Below are 24,001 nucleotides of genomic sequence, written 5' to 3'. Positions count from 1 at the left end.
GAAATACAGCTCCCTAAATCTCATGTCCAATCCTGTAAATAATCCTTTGCCCTAAGGCAGTGAAATATGAATTATTTTAATTTATATCTTAAAGTGGGTGGACAAATAATAAAATGTTTTATTCATTTGTAAAACTGCCTCAAATGAGGTTGATGTTGATGTCCTTTTCAAAAGAGTTATTTGAGATTATTTAATTCAAGGATATATTGAATACAAGATGCATTGAACCCCTTTATTTTGCCTTACTTTATTGCATATTTCCTACAGTTTATATTTTTAAAGAAAGACTAATAATCCTACTTTGCTTATTATTTGGAATTCTCATAATTTGTTTATCAAAGATTTCATAAATGTCACTAGTTTTGTTATATAAGGAGCAAGTACAATTTTCTACACAATTTTCTCCAGCTGTATGTTTTTCTTTTAACATATACATAGATAGTGTTCTTACAACAGTCTCATAGTAGAGGTATGTAAAATATAATAGCTGCTTCACACTTAGAGATATCTCTTGGTATGCCTAAACTGCATTTTTGGAAAGCAACTATAATAATTTGCTTTTGGAGAAAGTTTTTATTTTTGTTTGGGCTAAGGGACATCTGTATGTCCTTTATTTTTAGGGCTTGTTTTAATTTTTACTAACTTTTTTTTTTTTTTTGAGATGTGGTCTTGCTGTTTCCCAGAGTGGTCTTGAACTTGCAATTCTCCTTTCTCAGCCTGCTTAGTAATTGGGAATACAGACAAATGCTACCACTCCCTGCTCAAAGCTCAGTTTTATATTTCTGAATGTTGCTGAGGAATGTATTGATTTCATTTTCACTGTCCAACTAACTACTTGCAGCATTCCCTACTCATTCCCAAAAGAGTAACTCTAAACAGATTTTTTTTTTTTAATATTTGAGTTAGTCTTAGGTTTTTAAGTCAGCTATTCTGTGTATCATGTATAGGGCTATCGCTACATAAATAGCACAATTCTATAATTATTAAATTATAGAATATAAATTATTGTTCTTTTTGCCCAAAATATTCAGACAGACTCTACTTGGCCCATTTTCTCTGCCTTCCGTGAATTTTGAAGATCTTGATGGGGCTCTTTTACGTATTCTGGTTCTCAATTTTTGATGACTCCACATTATACATGCATATAAGTTACCTCTGTCTTTAAAGGCTCAAAATATTCACAGAATCGTGTGTCTTTTCATAAATAAGTGTCCTTTTGGACATTATATGACAGCATATAATGTTCATATCTGACAACTAATTTATAAATTAATTGTAATGGTAGAGTGAGATTAAATCTGGTCATCATCAAAGTTAATAGAAAAAGTAATATATTTTAGCATCATTTAATAAAAAGCACGAAGAAAATAAAGAAAAGGAAAATTCCTTGATGCATCTGGAAAATGGTTCTAAAAACTAAAATTAAGGAGAAAATGAAGGTGAGGACCCTGGGGATAAAATGGGGTTAGTCTTAAAGCTGCTCTCTACAGGAAGTGTGCAGAGATGGGTTAGATTCTTTGATGTTAAAGGGAAAGCATTGTGTGACCAAAGGAGGGTGCTTCTTGTATCCTTTTCTACCCAGTTAGGTGCCATCCTCTGAAGGCCTGATGACTGTATACTTTGTTAAAGCTTCTCTCTGGCTAGGAACATCCTGGTCAGTGGCCTTAGAAGAGTTAATTCAACCCTAACTCCATTTTCCATAGAGAAGCACCTCTGCACTCTTGTGCCCCATTTGCCCAAAGAGGACTAATGTGAATTGATCACTTGCTATACTGTTCCTGGTCTGAGAATAGATAGAGGCAGAAGGAAGCAGCAGGTAAGGGAACAAAAGAAAAATAAGGAAGAAAATGGAGAAAAGAAAAACAAGCATAAAAATGGAGAAGAAAAGAAAGGTGAAAGCGAGGCTAGGATATGATGCCATTATAGAAGGAATACAAGTTATCCTGCTTAATTTTACAAGAGTTATTTTTTCCTTTTATTTTCTAGTTAATCACTTTGTTTCCTTTACTTCCATTGGTAAAATTTAGTTCACTTTCACTATTTGTTAACTTATGAACCCAATGAGATATTTACCATATAAAGTCTCATTAGGCTCTTTCACCCACCCGGTAAGTAATATTGTGAGGTAATACTGATACCATTTTGTTTTATAGGCAATATTGGATGTTGTTGTGAATCTTCAATTTAGCTTGATAGAAAAATTGTGGCAAACATTCTGGCGCTATTCTCCCTCTACTCCAACTGATGGCACTACTATTACCGAATCAAGGTCAGAATCAATATGCTTTTCCAATTCATTTTCATGACTGAGTAGGTGTTACAGCTAATGAATTAGAGATATGTATACCAGTTGTGAACCTTACTGATAAAATAAAGTGAATAGATTAATGTTTTGGCCATCCTAGAAATAAACCACAAACTGCTCTCTTGAGGTTTCAGTGTGTGTGTATATATATATTTATACACACACACATATAGCTCCCATTTTTATTGATATGGGGGACTATAGTAGAGCTATTTCATCCTCATGAAATTGCTATCATATCTGCCTTTCAGACCATCAGAAAATTTTAATGTGTATAGGCAGCTCTGGGGGAATATTTATATATATATATATAAATATAAATCCAGCCATATGGCACCAGTACAGTGGTGGTATAGTTCTAACCTCAGTAGTAATATTTGATAAACTATTTTTAAAGTCCATTTTCTTTTTTATCCTCATTTGCCATCTATTCATTTGCTACATTTATTCACACCAGCAATCTGAGTGAAATAGAAAGTCGACTACCGAAAGCAAAGCTGATAACTCTGTGCAAACATGAGTCTATTCTGAAATGGATGTGTAACTGTGACCATGGGATGTACCAGGCTTTGGTGGAGATTCTCATCCCCGACGTCCTTAGACCTATTCCTAGTAAGTTAAATGCAGACAACTACGGATGCTTTTGTTCTGATACATTCCACCCAGGAAGTTTGGGGAAGTGACATTGCAATCTGGAATGATCCTAATTTTTATTTAAATTTGTCAAATAGAAAACATGCAACAGAGAATATTGCATGAAAGCAGCCTAGAGCAAAACTGTAGCAAAAGGGGAAAATGATCTGTTTTCCAATCTTTAACTTTATTTTTGATTAAAAAAGCCAACCTAGAGATGTGCCAGCCCCTATAAACTAATTGTAAGAACACTCCCATTTCAGGCAACCATGAAAAATTATTTTACTCAAGGACAAGTTCCCCTTCATATAGCAAAAAATTTCTAAAATCTGTAATTGCAGATCAGTCCCTTCTATAGTTACCTTTGATGTGAAATGAATTTATCTTGGTCTTCAGTGAAGTTTAATTTCTTAAAAAAAGCATTTTCTTTGTCACCTACATCATGTTAAGAACTATAGACTTGGTTCCTATTAACAATAATGGTTAACTGGTATTTTAAGAGAAAAATCTATGTAACTACACAAGCATTGTATTTCCACTATAAAGCAAGTAGGAATTACATAGATAGCTTAGATTACCTTTTTAAATGATGGTGCTTTTTAAACTGCCTTGTTACAAACAAAGCTATTTTCTCCAATTATTAGTAAAAATGCTATTACAGATACTGATAGAAGCAGTTGAAACTATTTTTTGCCTGCATCAGTATAAGCATATAATGGTGATCCTTTACTTTTAAAGAAATGGTACGGTTTCCACTATTCCCTGACATTAATAAAGTAAAAGCATTCTTTTGGCTTGTGAAATTGGCGATTAAGTATGCACTTCAAGTACACTGTTCACAGATGATTTTTGTTAATTTTTTTAAGAAAGCATATAAATGTAGTAGAAGAAAAGGGAAAGATGTTATATGTTTATACTTCTCCCCCTAAATATGACAGACAACAAAAAGAGGTATGAATTCCCCACCACCTTAAAGTAGATGCTTAGATATATTTACATATAATATCAATGAACACCCTTATAAATTTATGAAGTAATAAGTGAAAACAAAAGAAATCCACTGACATCGTCCCCAATTTTTATAAATTGCCAATGTGTTTCTTATTATCTGCACCAAGCTTCCTGACTAAAGAGTGATGAAAAGTGATATTGTCATGAAAAAATTTCACTATGTAAATTCTTTACTGGTTTATGCTCCAGAATCTGATTCCCTTGTTTCTCTCCTGCTCCCTGTGCTCTGGGTGATTATCTCTAGAGATGTTTAAGAGAAGCTGCATAGGGTAGGCGCATTAGCCTATAATATCTTACTGCTAATATACACTTTTCCTCATGAAATACAAGAAGACATGGTAGTGAGTGCTTTCTTTTTTGAGGCAAATCAACATCAATATTCATTAAATTGTTTTGAAATATTTTGTTTCTGTACTAGCATCATAAGACTTTGTGACCTTAACAGTGCTCTAATTTAAGTCATGTATCAATTTTAGTTGACTTTAAGTCTTAGAATTTTAAGTACACAATACAATTGTCCTTTGTCTTGCAAATTTTGATTTGAAAAACAGTTTATTCTGTATTTGGTCTCTACACTTAGCAGAAAACTGAATAACTTCTCTGAAATTATGAAATGTATTTCATGTACCATCCTACCAAATTTAATTCCCGTTCTGCAATGAGGCTTAACAAAATTAAACTTCAAACACAATTTAAATATCTGTCTTCTAATTGTATGAATTTGAATACTAACCTTGAGTAGGTTGAGACAAGTTAGTTTTGGAATAAATTTTAAATTTCAAGCCATATATTCATTTGTAAGTCTTTAAAAGTTGTTGGAATCAGTCTATACAATTTTGATCTTACGTGAATCCCTATACAGCAAGCAAACTTAATTTTATATTTAAAAAATTGTATTTTCCTGGCTACTAGTACTTCACTCTACCATTTTCTGTCCAGATGGGATTTCTTTTTTTAACCAAAAAAATAAAAAGTCTGCACATCACACTAATTTAAAGTCAGCTTGAAGCTACTGTATTCTAAAATACATTTATCTGAAAATGAAAAAAATAAGTATAAAATATTGTATAAGAACTCAACTGGCCATACTTAAATGTGCTATTATGAATATAATTAAAGGCGACCTAGAATGTCATTTAGTACAAAAACAGTAAAACCTTAAAATTATTTAAAATACATGGGCTGGGGTTGTGTCTCAGAGGTAGAGAGCTCACCTGGTATGCATGATGCACTGGGTTTGATCCTCAGTATCACATAAAAATAAAATAAAGGTATTGTGTTCACCTACAACTAAAAAATAAAATTTAAAAACTTATTTAAAATACAGAGTACATATTTTTATTTTATTATCTTCTTCACATAAAGTTTGTATAGATAAAATAAGGCCCATATAAATTTTTTAAAATAATATATAGAGAGTCTCATATTTTTAGATTAAATAAATATTAAATATTAATAGTAGGAAACATGGAAAATGCAAATTGCCAAATTGAATCGTGAACAAAATTTTACTGAGTTTCAAAAGGTTGTTAAGGTTTTTTCACTCTCTTTCATTTCCATTCATGCCTGCACTCCATGGTTCTAGTACATAGCACAACAGAAAGATATTTTTCTTTCTTTTTTTGGCTAATGTGGGAAACTTTTGAGATTTCAAAAGATCAGTTCTCAAGAAATTTCTGATTCAGAGTTTCCAATTCTCATGGTTAAAAGTCCACACTTCTTGAGTGTTTTCCTAATCAAAATTTAGGTCATTTCAGTCTCTTCTGTCATTTGACCATTAAATAGATCTTTTTAAAATACTTAGTTGTTTTTTTTTTTATTGGAATAGAAAACTTTATATCCTTTGCAAATAATTTAAGTGAGTCAAAATATTTTTAAAATCTATTTTTACAAAGGTAATAGAGCACAGAAAGAAAAATCAAATAATTTAATCCTATCATTGATGTTATATTCTTGGGAGCAGTTGGCCAAAAATGTAACTTCTTAATTTCTAATAGTAGACTATAATATTTTTATATCTACCATATAGTAGGAAACATGCAGAAATTAATTTTATGTTCTGAGTTCTTGAAGCATTTATTCATTAAATATCTAAAACTGCTCCCCATAGTGTGGAGCTAAGGGCACAGAGGAGGTAAAAGTACTACTGGCTGAATGACTTGTTGAGCAATTTCAGTAAGCACATTCCTTTTTATAAAATAGTCAGTTATCAGTGATGAATGAAGAAGCTTCTGATCATTTTATTACCACCAAAAAAGTTTCTGTCACTTAGACCTATCCCAATTTCAGGTTTTAACAAATATTTGAAAAATATTGAATGAACTTATTGGTTTAGGTGACAGTTTTATCACACTGAGGTCTACTTACCAAACAAAGTAGAAAATAGTTATCCAAAAATTTTGAGTCAATTTTAATTTTTACTTTACTTTTCAACAAGTGAAAGATAAATACTATTATTCATAGATTCTAGTGTAAATAGATGTATAGAAAAAAAGAGAAAAAGAAAAAGGTGTGCACTTTGTTTCTTTTTAACTAAAGAAATGAAAATAGATTAAGAACTCAAAAATAATTAAAATGAAGAATTTATAAAGAAAATAGCCTTTGAGTACAAAACTAGTAATGAAAAAAGTGTTTTATCTAAGAGAGAAAATACCATAAATATATTCACAACTGGTATATGTTGCTGTAAGCAAAAACGTTTGAATGTTTTCATTTCCCAAAAAAGTATCTTAAGTATTGGGAACAAAATAGCTTAAAATAAATTAAATAGCCCAAAATATAATTCTTGGATACTGTGAGAATTTCACAATAAGGTTAAAATTTCCTCAATGAGGACAATATAAATTCTATTTTATGTTATATTAGATATTATATACTTGTGTTTTCCCTTATTCCAGCATAAAGACTAACAGTCTTCGGTATCTTTTTCATTTTGCCTTTATTTTCATTTAGGTGCCTTGACCCAAGCCATTCGAAATTTTGCAAAAAGCCTTGAAGGTTGGCTTTCCAATGCCATGAACAATATTCCACAGAGAATGATACAAACCAAGGTACACTTTGTATCTGCTTTTTCTTTTGTCTTTAGAGAAAGTTCTCTTTAAGTGAAGAGTTATAATTCATTTGGTATATATCAGGAATATATAATATTAAACATAGCTTAAGATATGAATATTCTAGTCTAAAGATATTTTACTAGAGATATTTCACACTGCTTGCATTATGAATTTTCATCTCCAGGAAATCTTCTACTGGTCCTATTAGTTTAGGTTAACCTGTAAATATATCACCATATAAAGACTGGACTGATTCTGTACTTTATTTTAGATACCATAAATCCCATTTGCAGCTTTTAGTCCATTATTATATTCATTATCAGATTTCAATAATATATCTAGTCTTTCAGTTTAGAGACAAAGTTGATAGGCTGAAGTTCGTATAACAGACAAGTCTTTTGGGGAACAGAGGTAGTTTCTAGTTCTTTCTACTTTGGTTTAAGGTTTTCAATAAAGCTTTCTATCTCTCTCAGGCCTGGTAGCACACACCTATAATCCCAGCAGCTTGGGAGGCTGAGGCAGGAGGATTACAACTTCAAAGCCAGCCTTAATGATTTAGCGAGGCCCTGAGCAACTATGGAGACCTGTCTCTAGAGAAAATACATTTACAAAAGGCTGGAGATGTGACTCAGTGGGAAAACACCCCTGAATTCAATCTCCATTGTCAAAAATAAAAAATAAAAAAGCTTTCCATCTAGAAGGCAACATTTTATTTATGTGTCCACTAATATTTCATTTATTGCTCTACAGCTATGCTGATCATACAGTAGAGTTAGTTACATTTATATGTTTACATTTGAATTTTAAATTAAAGTTAAGTGAAATTAAAAACTTAGTTTGATAGTCACACTAACTATATTTCAGGTGCTCAATAACCCCATGTGGCTAGTGGCTACCATATCTGGAGCATTTCCATCATGGCAGAAAATTCTCTTCAAGCCACATGGAAATGAAAGGTGCTATTTGATTATGACAGAAGAATTCTTTCCAACTTGCATAATAAGTCATATATATAACAGTACCTCAAAAGGTGAAAGTACTTCATCCCCCAGTGTCATCAGAATGAATGTAGTAGCAATCTTGCTGCAACACTGTCCATCTCATTAACCTCCAAGGTTGATTTAGATGATTTTCCATGGTGGAAGGTACCCTCTGTCCTTCCACTGTCACTGATAGGCAGTCTTTTTTTAGCTGTGCTCTGTTCTATCAATGAAGATAATTTACCCTGAAGAAGCAGCTTTCCAATGACTCTGTCAGTGGGGATCAAAATGCCTGGGTTTATTGGAGTTTATGGAATTTCTGTGCAACCTTGAGTGAGCTACTTACCCTCTTTAAATCATAATGTGTGTAATATGATAGTTATAACAGTTGAACAAGGTAATATATATGAGTCACTTTAACCCAGTGCCTGACATATAAAATGTACTCAATATAAAATACAAAAACATAAAAAAAAGAAGACGACTCTTCTTTGAGTATATTTGGGTACCACTGCAAGTTTCTTACAGTCCTAAAATATCTCACAATCAAGATAGAGCATTCTTTGTCCTGTGAACATCATGTCACTCAGCCAATTGACTTTATAGCTTGTTCCTTATATGTCCATAAACAATGAAATACCATATCTTCCTGTATATTTTAGTTTTTAACATATTTTAAAGGTAATCATTAGATCTACTGTATGTGCAACAAATCTCCATGAAATCATGAGAATTAGTTATCCAGACTGCTTTTTCTTTCTTTTTTTTCTGCATTATCTTTGATGTCTTTCAAAATAAACTGATTTATTCAAGTTTCAGCAAGAACAATGGTATATCTATCTAAAGTGGGGAATTATTGAGAATTTAGGAGTTTATTTTCAAACATATGAGAGAAGTTGAGAAAACTAAGGAGGAATGGTTAAGCATTCCAAGATAGCAGTCGTGGAAAGTATTACTAAGGTCTGAGAGAGTAAGAAGTGAGAGCCATGGCATTAGAAAATCCCCTCCTTCCCACAGGACCATAATAGCCTTAGAAAAGGAAAGCAGGTTTTGTCCAAGCAGGAAGAAAGCAAAGATTGTGGGAATAAATACTCTGACCACTCTTCAATCATCCAGTCTTCTAACAGTGCTTCCAACTGGAAGCTAGAGGGCAAAGGACAAGGTTAATTTAGTCCATGTAGGTCTGCTTCTCTGGGCACAGAGCAGGATGGAGAGGAATGGAAAGCAAATTTTGGGGGGAAAAGGAAATTTCCTGGATAACCCTTTTAAAGAAATTCAAATTCTGAAAGAGTTGTTTTTGCTTTTCTTTGATGAATTTCTTAACTAATAAAAAATTATGAGTTCCCTTATTTTGCCTTAAAAGCGTCCAAGTTGTTATAATAAAGGCCATAAGAGTGAATCTGATTGTTAGAATTCTGAAAAGTATTTTTTAATCCAATTTTAAAAATTGGACTCTCTGGTTGAGTTTTCCAAATTAAAAAAATATATATATGTTTTTTACCTGCCTATTTTTAATTGGCTGTCCAAAAAAAAATGTGAAAAAAGAAATGAAAACCAACTTTTTTTCTACTTCCATAGACAAAATCATTTCTTGCTGTGGATGAGTAGTTACTTGCAAGATTGGTTTAATTAATGCTATGGAAGAGTGTGGGAGTTTGTTTTAGTCTTGACCTCAACATTCTCAAAAGGAAAATAATTCTTGGTTTAAGAGATTTAAATGCTATAATTTACAAGTAAACTCTCTCACCAAATGAATGGGAACTAAGTGTCAAAGGGAAACATTTAATTTTGGCAAGGGAAAAAAGATTTGAAGATTGCAGTGGTTTCTTCTTTTACTGAAGGAAAAAAATATTTTCAACTGACTGGGGTTTCTTTACAGGTTGCCGCTGTAAGTGCCTTTGCCCAGACTCTGCGAAGATACACATCACTCAATCACCTGGCCCAGGCAGCTCGTGCAGTACTTCAGAACACTTCTCAAATCAACCAGATGCTCAATGACCTCAACCGTGTCGACTTTGCCAATGTCCAGGTACTCCATTTTCTTACATGACATGTGTTTAAAAGAAAGATACCCAGTTTGTTCTTCTAAATTAGGAACATCATTTTTTTTTAAAGCCTCAAGTATACACAAGGAGCAGCTATACATTCATAGTGTCCTGAAAGAGGGGAGTTTTGCCCTTATTTGATTTTATTGCACCTGTGTTTTGTGGGTGTAGTCTGCTAAGATAAATAGTCCTAGAAGGCAGCATAATGTATCACCAGGGTTTGCTGAATAGTTAAAGGATAATGAAGGTCATGGTCACTGAAATTAGACAAGAAATTAACATCTTCCATTTATTATCTCTGGGATATTGGGAATGTTATTTAACTACTCGGGGCTTTGTTTTCCCACCTTAACATTTACGTTAGATTGTTTTTTACTTATTTAGTAATTTGCACCATGTCAAGCACAAGGATATTTGTTATTACAGTAATGCACCTTGAAAGAAACTAAAAACAATTCTATTTCAAACTTTACTAAAGATGCCTAGGAAGTATTCTTCACTTGAAAAGAATAACATACAATAAATAGGGCTTCTTTGATAGTTTAAATGAAAAATATTTTAACCTTATGATCAAACCTTAAAAACCGATAGTTTAGGAATATTATCATAGAGTTCTAACAGATATTTTATTTCTGATAAAAAATAATAAAGCTAATTGTTACCATATAAAGATAATACCATTGTTGACATTGATCAAATTATATTGTTATATTGTATGCATATACAAATATGTAACAAAAAATCTAATGAATATGTACAACTAAAATATACCAATAAAAAATAATACCATTATTGATCTAAAGCATAAGCAACAAAGGAAAAAATTTCATAACTGAATATAATCAATTTAAATAGTTCAAAAAATACCACCAAGAAAGTATAATGACAACCCATAGAATGCCAGATAAATTTTGCAAATCATATAGGATTTGTGTAGCATATACAAAATAAAGGATTGATGAAGGATTTGTGTAGAATATTGAAGAACTATTACAACCCAATAATAGAAATTCAACCTGATTAAAAAATGGCAAAAATTCAAGTAGACATTTCTTTAAAGAAAATATACAAATGTCCTCTAATCATAGGAAAAGATGCTTTACATCATTAGCCACCAGGGAAATGCAAGTCAAAAAACATAAGGATATACCACTTCACACACACTAGAATGAATATAGGAAAAAAGAAAAAAATCCTTAATCAGTTTTGGTAAGGATGTGGAAAAATTAGTGGGATCTCATACATTGCTGATAGAAATGCAAAAAGCTGCATCCACTTTGGAATTTTGGGCATTTCCTCAGAAAGATAAACAGAGTAATTGTGTGACTTAGCAATTCTACTACTTGGGATATACCAAGAGAAATGAAAACATATCCATATGAAAAACTATACAAATTGAGTATGCCTTATCCAAAATGCTTGGAACAAGAACTATTTCAGATTTGAGAGTTTTTCAGAATTTTGAAATATTTGAATAGACTTTACCACTTGAGTGTTCCTAATCCAGTAATCTGAAATCTGAAATGCCCCAAAGTCTGAAACTTTCTAAGCATGGAATACTTAATACTTTTCAGATATTAGAACATTTCAGATTTTAGACTTTCAAATTAGAAATAGTCAGCCTGTACTTAGGTGTTCATAACATCATTATTCATATGAGCCATATAGTTCACACGTCCATCAACTGATGAAAAGATAAGCAAATATTGTATGTCTACATAATGGAATATTATTGGGACATAAAAAGAAAAGAAGCCATTTTCTACCACAACATAAACTAACCTGAAAAACAGAAGCTGAGTACAAAGGACTACCTGCTTGATTCCATTTCTATAAAAGTCTCTGAATAGGTATATTATAGAGACAGAAAGTAGATTGGTAATTGTTTAGGGCTGGGGGCTTAAGAAGATTGGGAGGCAACAGATACAAGGGAAGTGGGATTTCCTCTGGGTGAAATGAGAAGGTTTTAAAATTGATAGTGGAGTGGGATGCAAAACTATGAATATACTAAAAAAAGACTTATAACTGTATTATTTAAATGGGTAAATTGTATGTTATGTGAATTATTTCTCAACAAAGCTGTTGAAAATACTGTGTTTAACAAAAAAATATTAATGACTACATCTCTACATATGGCCTAGTTTTATCACCTAAAATATGTTAAGAGTACTGTTTGGGCTTGGTCCATTTTTAGGGTACAATAAATTAGTTATGTTCATTGTGACTTTCATGGATTGGGTTCAAATTTTTGGTGTATATAACTTTTTTTCAATCTGTCGATTGATCTCTATATGCAAATATACACATATCCATATACACATGCAAACACATAACCATTATAAGAACAAACCATCTTGGGTTTACAAATCTATTATTTACACATTTCAGTGGATTTACATTAAATGATTTACTGAGAATGACTACCAGAAATTGCCTTAAAATCTGTATTCTGATGTTTATTTCAAATATGTTTAAAAGTACCTTAAGAAAAGTTAAAGTAGTAAGACAATTTCTAATTTCAGAAAGTAATTTAAGCTCCATAACAGAAAAATATTTCTAATAATAGTTTCTAATAATATCTGAAAATGTTGCTAAATGTTTTATTAGCATCTTTTTTACATATGTAATTGTACATGTCTACAGTCTTATGAAGTATTGATACAAAGGAGTTCTTTCCTGGTTATATATACCAATCTTGAGAACACCTTTGCATATAAATGCTCAATGATATGTCTTCTCTACTACTTATCATCCACCCAGCAACTTGGAGGCTACCCTAACCTTTTTCTTCCTCTGATGTAAATTATCAAGTTTATTTGAGTCCACTATGTCAGTCATCCATGCTGAAACCTATCTATTAAGCACCTAATCTCCAAAACATTTTCTTTTCTTCAGAGGACTGTGAATATAATGGTGAGCTCTTCATTTCACCCTACATTTTACTTGTCTCAGCTCTCTTCATTTTAATGAGTGGTCTCTTGCTCCAGGAAGCATATTTTGTCTTTAACTCTCCTGCTTTTTTCCTTTTCTGTTCTGAGCTTTTCCAGATTTCCCCAGGGTCCCTGCTTCCCATTCCATCATTATCACTATCCCCTATTCATTTGAGATATGTTCCTGTATATTCTAAGATTAACCTTAGTAAGATTGACAAATGTAAGTGTAATGCTCTTGGAATAAGGAGACTTTAATTTGAAATGTAGGAGTCAATATTATAACATACTAAGAGCTTGAAAGTTTCTTTCAGGATTGGATACCCATAAATCTCTTTCTCTACTTCATTCTCCTCTAATTAAATCATCTTTCCTCATGCATTCAAGATAATTTTTCTATTGCAGTATAATTGGTTTTCTTTCTCCCTTAATTGATAGTATTACAGAGGTATAGTTCTCTGTTTTTTTGAGCATAAATTGTTAGTTTTTCATCTATATTATGTGTTAAATGAATTGGATGTTGTGAACTGATAACCTAACTATTGCATATACTTGCATTTCTATATTTAAAAAGCATTCTGATTTTGAAGTTCCTGACTACTTATCTTTTGGGATATAATTTTTATGTAAGTTAAGAATATCTTTAAGTGTTCATCCTTAGCTTTTTCAACTATAAAATGGAAATGTCTAAATTTCTTTCACAAAAAAATATTTACAGTGTCATCCATTGTTAGCATGTATTCAGTCTAGGGGGTAGTAAAATGAAGCATAGTATAAAAATAGTTTGAAAAGCCAGATGATTGTACTGTGGTTTTATTCTCTAAATTAGGTATTAGGTTATCATCGTCTCTTGGCAAAAACTAATTTCCACATATATAGTGAGTTTGAAATGATATTTTTCCATGGTACCAGTAAGTTCTTTACTCTCCTTTATCAATGCACAAGTCAAAAAACAACCTCCCCTACAGGGTAAGCATTTCAGTTTGCAAGATGTAAATGTTCTAGAGATCTCTTGCACAACAAAGTACATATATTAATACTACTATGCTGTACACTGAGAAATGATTAAGATGGTAAATGTTATGTGTTTTTATCACAATGAAAAAATGCTTAGACATTCATGAAAAACCATACATAACCTTTCCCTATAACTTTTCTCGATGCATTTAATTATTTCATTGGTAATCTTATGGACTCTTAAATTGATATAAAATTTCTGGGAATCATTTTATACTGTATATTAATATATCAACCTATTCTTATGTAGATTTGTCATACAGAAATAAGTGAAAAAGTAAGTAAAAATATAGTTACAAGATTGCTAATTCCAGCTTTACATTTAATAGTAAAATTTTGGAGCAAACAAATGTCTACGTATGCAGGATTGGTTATATAAAAATTCATTCACTCAACAGTAAGTATAGCTGTATATTTGCCTACATGGAATGACAGTTACATATCATTAAATAAGATATCTTATAATCCTCTTTTATTTTAGTCATTTGCATATGCATATGCATAAATAATATAAAATATACATAAATATGTGTAAGTATTTAGAATAAGTATATTACAAATATAAAATATAAATACATGTGTACATAATATAGCATATGCACATATTATGAAATATTCATAGACACATATTTATATGCAATTAAAGCTTGAAATGTTTATACATCAACATATAGCTATCTTTTGTCTTTTTAGGTATTCTTAATATTTTGCACCTTTTTCCTTATTTATATTTTCAATTTTTCTATAATAGTATTGTGTATTCACAATATTTAAAAGTAATATTTAGGAGGTAACATTCAGAAGAACTGATGATTAATTAGAGAAAAGAAAGAATGATAGTACATGATATTATCAGTCAAGACATGGAAAACTCTGTAGTAGGTTTCCGTGGAAAAATAAAATGAATTGAATTTGGGGAAATCTGCATTTGAAATGTCTCTAGGTTGAAATGACCCTTGAATAAGTAAAGTCTATAAGATCAGATGAGATGCTAGAACTAAAAGAATGAGATTAGAGTTTTATTCTGTTGAAATTGTCAAATTGAATGAATTTGTTCTCCAAGAACATAGAATAAAAGCTATCAACACTGTTTTTAGAAAAATACATATTTAATGGAATATTACTCAGCATTAAAAGAGAATAAAATCATGGCATTTGCAAGTAAGTGGATGGAGTTGGAGAATATTATGCTAAGTGAAGTAAGCCAATCCCAAAAAACAAATTCTGAATGTTTTCTCTGATGTGAAGTGCTGATCCATAAAGGGGAGGCAGGAGGAGCATGGGAGAAATGGATGAAGTTTGGATAGGGCAAAGGGGAGGGAGGAGGAAGGAGGGAACTTGGGGGTAGGAAAGATGGTGGAATGAGATGGACATCATTACTCTAAGTACATGTATGAAGAAATGAATGGTGTGACTCTAATTTGTGTATAACCAGAGACATGAAAAATTGTGTTCTGTATGTGTAATGTGAATTGAAATGCATTCTGCTGTCATATATTGTTAGATTAAATAAATTAATTAATTTTAAAATATTACATATTTGTAGTGTCTTATGTTTAGAATTAGGACCTTCAGACACCTGTTCAAGAAACTCATCTTGGAAAAGTTATCTGGGCATAATAAACCCACTTTCAAAATACTTGTTAAATTTGTTTTTCTAATTTTATGTTTAGAAAAACAAGCCCACAAAGATTTAAATTAATTGCTTGAGGTCAGTTTAGTTGATTCAGAGCTGAGATATTAAAATCTGTTTTTTTTCAATCAGTTAAATAAATATTATTTTACCAAATAATTATATTTTAGCCTTGAGAGAATAGTTCTTTTTAAAAATTTTTAAATAAAACATAGCACTAGAAACATCATAGAACTTAAGGCAAGTACTGAAAAGTAATTGTAAAAGTTCTTATTTTCCTTACTATGGCCAAACATGAAACTTTCTGACCAGAATAAGAAGGAAAATTGCAATATCCAAATTATTTTGGCAGGTAGCATGTCAACATTTTCACAAAAGAGGAGTTGTTGTTTTCAGTTCTGTGGACTAATTTGCATTCATAGTTTTGCTTTGATAACCCTTGAGATTTCTGTTCCCAATCTCCAAATTCCCACAGCATATGCTTCTACCTAGTACCATTCAGTGTTCGCTTTTATTTTAATCATAAGGGACCACTTTTGGACAGTTGAATCTATGTATCCATCTGATTTATTTTAAATCCTCTTATATGAATAATTTTTAAAGTTTTATCTGATGGGGAATGAGAAATTTTGAAGGCAGTATTAAAAGCATAAGATGAAACAACTTGGATACTATAGGTTCATAATTCTACTTTTCTTAAGTAGTCATGTATTCTAATCTCTTACACACAACTAATGTGGAAATACCAAGTTGTACTTTTATTTTTTTTTTCAAATAAAACTTTTAAGTCACATAACTTTTTCACATACCATAATGAGCAAGAGCAGTATTAATCCATTCATGCTGATAAAAGTTTTTTTTTAATCTACAAGTTAATTTCCTTCACCTATTTAACTCTTTGAAGCTATTATTGTAATTTCCCACTTGTGTCTGCTCTGTGTACTGACAGTCAATGAAAAGATGCTGAGTTGAAATTTTCCTTTGCTCTCTGTGAACTGTCCCAGGAGCAGGCTTCCTGGGTGTGCCAGTGTGATGACAACATGGTTCAGAGACTAGAAACAGACTTCAAGATGACTCTTCAGCAGCAGAGCACACTGGAGCAGTGGGCTGCATGGCTTGACAATGTAATGATGCAAGCCCTGAAACCCTATGAAGGAAGACCCAGCTTTCCTAAAGCCGCCAGGCAGTTTCTACTGAAATGGTCTTTCTACAGGTATCATCTTAATTTTCCCTAAGTTTTCTTCATAGTGTATGTGTATGTGTGCGTGTGTGTGCGCGCTCACGCACGTGCACACACTTTTCAGACAAAAGAAATGAGTTTAGACTTTATGGGAACTTTCTGTTGTAACTATCTTCAGCCCAATCCATGTATTACAACATCATGATACTGAAGCAGATTTAAGGAAGTTACTTTGGTGTTCTAGGAAAGGAAATCCTAGGACTCAAAGCCCTAGAAGACCTCAGAAGGGATAATCTGAGATTCTATTTTGGGATAGGTTCAGCAATAGTCAGAAAAAATATACAGCCCTTAATGCAACATGTATTAATCTTGAGCATTAACACTATTATTGTTTTGCTCTCATGTTCAGTGATCCTCAAACTGTGATCCCTATGCCAGTAGCATCAATATCACTTGGAAACATGTTAAAAATGCAAATCTTTAGTCTCTTCTCCAAGCCTAGCTAAATCAGAATCTTTGGAGGTAAGGCCTAACAAACCATGTTTTGAAACCTTCCAGATAATTCTGATGCATGCTCCAGACCAATCAATTAATCAATCAATTACAACTGTTGTCAAACCTGGCTACATATCAGAAATCAGAATTAATATTTAAAAAAAACAGAGGGGAACCAAAGAAGGGAGAGAGGATAGGAATAGGAAAGACAGTAGAATTAATCTGGTAAATGTTCTATGTATACATATGAAATTACTTAAATGAACCCCACCAGCATGCCCACCCCACAAAAATGGGGTTTTAAGTAGAGTAAGATATATCCTAGGCTTGTATACTTTTATCAGAATGGATTGTACTGTCATGTATAACAAAGAAGGAATTCCCTTAGAGTAAGATATATCCTAGGCTTGTATAATTTTATCAGAATGGATTGTACTGTCATGTATAACTAAGAAGAACCAATAAAATAAAATTTTAAAAAAATATAGGTGCCTCCTGAGACCTACTAAATCAAAGTCTTGGTGGTCAGGAAGTAGTGATTAGGAGTGGGGATAGTCAGGATTGGGCCTTTTTCTTTTTTCCCTCCAGAATGCTATCTTGGTTGTTCTGATGCACAGCCAGTAATCTGGTAGATAGTAACATAGCTTACTGATAGGATGAATCACTTTTTGACTAAAATAATGTAGATAGAAATTAATATTTCTGTACAAATAGAAGTACCCCCAAAAGAGAAAGGATTTACTGATTATAGAATGTGTGATAGCAAATCAAATTGAGATGAGCAGCTGACAAAAGCTCTACCAAAGAGTTAAAAACATCATCTTTGACCTGTATTGGTTAACATTTATTCCATATATATGTGGGATGGAATTGACAGATGAAGTTATATTTTACAAGTTAGATAACTTATATTATTAATCCTGGCATTTGTTCTTGTGGTAAGAGTTCATATTTTTACTTCTTTAAATAAAGACAGCCCCCACTGACTTAAGCCTGAAAGCTATACCTACTTAGAGATATGGTTTATCTCTAGTTTAGATCTTGTGCAACTATGAACATATCAGAAAATAGTAACCATAGGACATACCCATGTTTATGACTGTGGGTATACTGTGGTCATTGTCTGAGCATCATTGGTGAGTCCAAAGCTAGAGATAAGGAAGGAAAGCATACAAATAAGTAATAACAATTTAGTAACTAACACCAGTTGTGAACCAGTAAATCCAGACTCTTTTTTAGAACTTGTACCTTGTTTTACCCACCTTTATGAAAATGGAACCCAGAGGTCTTTTAATTTTTGTTACTTGCTTTTTTACATTAAGTGACTTTTCTTTCTCAACTAACTTTATTCTTACTTCTTAAACTGAAGTAAAGGTACAGATTCACTGGATATCTAGTTTGCTTATCCTTAATTCCTAAAAATTATCTTCTAGTGTGTAGCCTAGGGTAAAATGCAGTGAAGGAAAGTCTGAAAGTGTTTTGCTATTGTTTGGTTTTTTGTTTCTGCAATGGAATATATAATGTATATAATTCCATACTTCTGCTTCATCTCTTTAGCTCACATAGTTTGAGAGTATAATGTCAAGATGTTGCCAGAATCCGTGACCCACTGGTGTGCTTTAGTGAAGGCACTTCTAGGTTAACAAGAAATGTTAGTTTTTCCTCAGTATACAGGGAAGTCTTGGAAAGCATCGTCATTGTGTGCTCAAAGTAAATGCAGCAATAGTAGTGGTCATGGTAGAATTCAATATTCATATTTGGGAACACTTCTTGAGAATATTTCAGGTATTTTCCCCATTTGCTCAAGGGTCAATATTTTATTCAGGTCTTTTCCCCAGAAAATAGTATAAATGGTATATGTGTTCCATGAATGATTGATGTAACAACAGCAACACTGATTGGCTCTTCCAAAATGTAAATGATCAAAGCAGAGACCATCCTCTGCATTAGAAAAAGCAAGGAGGTAGTTTTTTTGTTTTTGTTTTTCCATCCTTCTTCTTCTTCCTCCTCCTCCCCCAATTCTCTTCCTCCTCCTCCTAGCTTTCTATGCTGTTGCTGTCAGGCTTGCTGTTACTCATTCCTATGGGTTTCTCCCCCTATATTTAGCTGATATTATTTTAGAAACACACCCCTGGAGCCTTGGTTTCCACAGAGATCTGTTGCAGGTATCTTGAAAGGAGGAAAAAAATATTTCTTGTTCTCTGTAGATATGCAAACCCCGTAGATCATTACTTGCTAGCCTTGTGTCCTCCCTGAGTTGGGTATAATTGGCTTGTTATTATTAGACACTATTATGGTTATTATTTTCATTTCAAAAGGACTTGAAGGCATATAGTTCAGGGCCACAGAGGAAAGGCACATTCAGACAGATGCATACCTCCTGCTGGTAGGCAAAGTCAATAGCTTAAAAACTTAAGACTCTTTAATAACTGAACTGTGGTTTACTGAGGCATAAAAACATATTGAGTAATGAAAACTGCATTCACAAACTATCAGGGAAGCAGGATGAGAGTATTTATAAAAATGTTTTTGGCATTGTAAATGCCAAGAATTTGTACATTTATAAATGCCATTGTAAATTTGGCAGTCACATTCATAGACCCTTTATGTTCTGAAATCAGATACTTAACCTCCTAATTTCTAAAATTCTGTATATATATTTACATGCACAAAAATATAGAAATGAACTGGCAGTGAATCATGCTAGCAGCAGTTGATCTATTGCTGCAAATACACTCTGCTCCAAATGCAATCTCTTCTTGCCTTACCTGGCTTTGAAAGGCTAATGTTGACTTTCTGGAAGATAGGAAAAGAGCCACTGCCTTTCTTGGGCAGAAATGGAAACCATATATGGGCCATTACTCAGCTTGTGTGTCTTTTGGGTGATAGAAGAAAGCATTCCTCAGGGTTACTTTGAAGATCATCCAAATATTCCATTTTTTAAAAGAACAAAAATACTATGGCATTGGCCTGGCATGTGCAAGGCCCTGAGTCCAAACCTAGCACTGCAGAAAAAAAAGAAGTGCACCTTTCATGCTGTGTCTTGGAAAAGGACACAGGGAACCTAGTTTGCTTTACAAATGGACAATATAAAAATCTTCCAAAAATACTTTTTTGATTTTACTCTATAATTCAGAGTTCACATTGAGTCAGGGTTATGATAGTCTCACCTTTTTCCTTAGAAAGGATGTGATGCATCCTCAAATATGCAGAAAGGGGATTGTATCATATAGTAGGGTATATGTTTCAATTTCTATACCATTGACTTATAAGGATAAATACACAAAGGTATTTCTCAATTATTATAAAATAATTAATGTTTACAACTCTGTTTTTTTTAAGTTGAATTCATGGTAACTTAGCAACATGACACTTAATGGAGTTAATTTTGCAACACACCTGAATTGGATAATACCTTTCCAATTAAACTATTAATTCTTGTCATTTAATATTTGGCACTAGGGCAGAAGCCCAACACAGCGAGAATGAAGTACACCTAGCACTGATGATGCAATCCAACTGATTCTTTTTTAGACATATAACAATAATTTCATGACATGCCCTTTAGTGATTTTTTTTTAAATACTGGGGGGCTGGGGTTGTGGCTCAGCGGTAGAGTGCTCGCCTAGCACATGTGAGGCCCTAGGCTCGATCCTCTGTACCACATAAAAATAAACAAAATAAAGGTATTATATACAACTAAAAAATAAATACTAAAATAACCTGGGTATTATAATTGAAAATCAGCAAAGTTTTAAAATTTTTCCAACAGAATTGAGTATTAGATGTACATTTTTTGTTGAAATAAAGTGACGGTTTAACAGATCAAAAATTTCCAAAATACTTAGAACAAAATCCAAAGGCCTTGTCACAAGATCCACACGGTCCAGCTACTGGTAACCTCCAGACCCAATTATGTGTTATTTTCTTTGCTTGCTGTTCTCCAATCATATGTGCCTTCTGGCCTTTCTTTAAACACAACAAACATAGTTCTACCTCGAGGTCAGGGAAACTTTCTGCCAAGGAAACTCTTCACCTATGTGTTCCTGTGGTTCGTTCCGACACTTCAGACCAATTTCCACTCAGATACTCATCTCCTCAGAAAAAATTTTTATCTACTTGTATTTTTATTGAATTTTACTCCTACTATAAAGTAAATTGTTGAAACTAAAATTATTTTTCTCATTTGTTTTAAAATAAGACTCTGACATAGAGTGGGAACATAATATTTAGTGCATGAATAAATGTAAATTCTCTTGGAAAAAATTAATTGACTTTACAAGTCTGTAATGATATTGGAGAATTATTGTTAACATTCTTCTTAAATCATTTACCTTATTTCAGGATTATTATATTTTAAGAGTAATATAAAGGCCTAAAATTTGAATTTAGAAATATTTAAACAAAGAATTCATTTTATGTTTGTGACATTTATCCCTCCCAAATTTCTGGACTTCAATTGAGTCATAATTATTTTTGTGTAATATAATGAAAGTTATGTTTTAAAACAAACATTTTTAAGGTTATTTATTTTAAGTTGTTATATATGACAGCAGAATGCATTTCAATTCATATTATACATATACAACATGATTTTTCATGTTGTACACATAGTAGAGTTACATCATTCGTGTCTCATACATGTATTTAGAGTAATGATGTCCATCTCATTCCACCATATTTCCTACTCTCAAGCTCCCTCCCCTCCCCTTCCTCCCTTTTGCCCTATCTAAAGGTCCTCCATCCCCCCATGCTGACCCCGCATCCCCACTATGAGTCAGCATCCTCATATTAGAGAAAACATTCAGCATTTGGTTTTGGGGGGATAGTCCTTTTTTGGCTTATTTCATTTAGCATAATATTCTCCATTTCCATCCATTTACCTGCAAATGCCATGATTTGTTCTCTTTTAATGCTGCGTAATATTCCATTGTGTATATATACCACATTTTCCCTATCCATTCATCGACTAAAGGGCATCTGGGTTGGTTCTACAATTTAGCTATTGTGAATTGTGCTGCTATAAACATTGATGTTGCTGTGCCCCTGTAGTAAGCTGTAAAACAAATATTTTTATTATGAAATTAATATGTTTCATATTAGATAATCTGGAAAATTTAAAAAAACTATATATACAAAGATTAAATTAAATTACCCATAATTTTACTATGCCCACCCCCTAATAAAAAACACTGGTAAAATATTTTCTTTGCTATTAAATAAAATTGAGATCCACTTGCTTACCAAAGATTATTACCTGTATTTTTCCTTGAATATATGTCATTTAACATTATGCATTGAGAATTTCTTGTCATTACCTCCAGAAACATACTATACTTCTATAGGAGATATTTTCCAAGACCTTTAGTGTATGGCTAAAACCAAGGGCAAAACCAAACCCTACACACACACACACACACACACACACACACACATATACACACACACTTTGCTTTTTCCTACACATTTATACTTACATAAGATAAAGTTTGACTTGCAATTAGACACAATTAGAGTTTAATGACACTAATAAAAATAGAATCACTATTCTGTAAGGAAAGTTTTGCGAGTATAGTGGGTGTGGATTCTCTCCCTCATAATCTTATTATATTTACCCTTCTTATGATGAAGTGAGATGATACAATGCCTATATGAGGAGATAAAATGAGGAATAACAGGACTATTGTGACATACCATGGTGTTAGGCTACTTTATTATAAGGGTTACTTGAGCACAAACATTGTGATGCTGCAACAGTTTGATCTAATGAATGATACAGCTATGAGTGAGTAACAGGTGGGTTACATATGTGGTGTGGATACATTAAACACTCACATCTTGGGTAGGACAGCATGAGATTTCATTGTATTACTCAGAATGTCACACAATTTAAACTTATGATTAATTTATTTCCTAAGTTTGCCTTTTCGCATTTTTAAGATTGAGGTTGACTATGGGTAACCATAGAAAAGTAAAACTATAGGCAAGGAGGGGCCACTGTAATTTTTAATGGCCACATAATATATGTGTCATACATGATTTAAACATTCCCTTATTTTCTTCTTCTTGAACATTTTGATGGTTTTTAGTGTTTTGATAGAATTTTTAAAAATTTCTGATTATCTTTGTATACAGTTATACATATATCTTAAGATAAATGTTTTAAAATGACTAATGCTATTCAATGAAGTGTGTAATTTTACTATTAATAAAGTATTAAGATAATTAGATATTCTCATTTACTTAGGGTTAGGATTTTGTAAATGATATAAAGGTGTTTTGTGTAAGTCAGCTTTTACATGTTGATTCTTTAACCTAATATCATATAATAGATATTCCCATGTTAGCAACTATGTCTTCCTTATTTTTTTAACTATTGTATATAATTCTGGATATAATGAGCCATACTTTGTTTAATCAGCATCCTACTAGTGGATATTTAATTTTTCTCACTAATACAATTATTGCTTTAACTAAAACTAACCTTACTCATTTGCATAAATATCTAGAATTAGATACTAATTTCACTAAATGAAAGGATTTAACATCTTAAATTTTGACAAATTCCTCTCTACAAAAGATTTGTGGATTTATACTTGTGGAGATAGTAGAGTTCTTTTCTCAAACTCTCTGTAACACTGGGTCTTGTAATCTCCTTCAGTATGATAGGTAATGGGTGGTGTCTTGCTTTAATTTTCATTTTCTATAATTTCAAATAA

The 24,001-nt window shown here is 32.2% G+C and overlaps 1 protein-coding gene across 2 annotated transcripts in view; it reads left to right on the top strand.

The window, feature by feature from the left end:
* LOC124103005 (transcription factor RFX3) overlaps window positions 1-24,001 on the top strand; it is an 84,318-nt gene that overhangs the window by 28,026 nt on the left and 32,291 nt on the right. For both annotated transcript variants that reach the window (XM_058584035.1, XM_046459468.2), the window contains exons 6-10: window positions 2,154-2,269; window positions 2,763-2,917; window positions 6,902-6,999; window positions 9,862-10,011; window positions 16,612-16,820. In XM_058584035.1, the coding sequence (XP_058440018.1) occupies window positions 2,154-2,269; window positions 2,763-2,917; window positions 6,902-6,999; window positions 9,862-10,011; window positions 16,612-16,820 (728 nt within the window). The remainder of the gene's footprint in view (window positions 1-2,153; window positions 2,270-2,762; window positions 2,918-6,901; window positions 7,000-9,861; window positions 10,012-16,611; window positions 16,821-24,001) is intronic.

Source organism: Marmota monax, unplaced genomic scaffold (genome assembly GCF_021218885.2).
Source record: "Marmota monax isolate L192 unplaced genomic scaffold, Marmota_monax_Labrador192_F-V1.1 WCK01_AAM20220418_F8-fsc00059, whole genome shotgun sequence".
NCBI lineage: Eukaryota > Metazoa > Chordata > Mammalia > Rodentia > Sciuridae > Marmota > Marmota monax.
The sequence above is the reverse complement of the archived record's forward strand: the minus strand, read 5'-3'. Positions and strand labels throughout refer to the sequence as shown.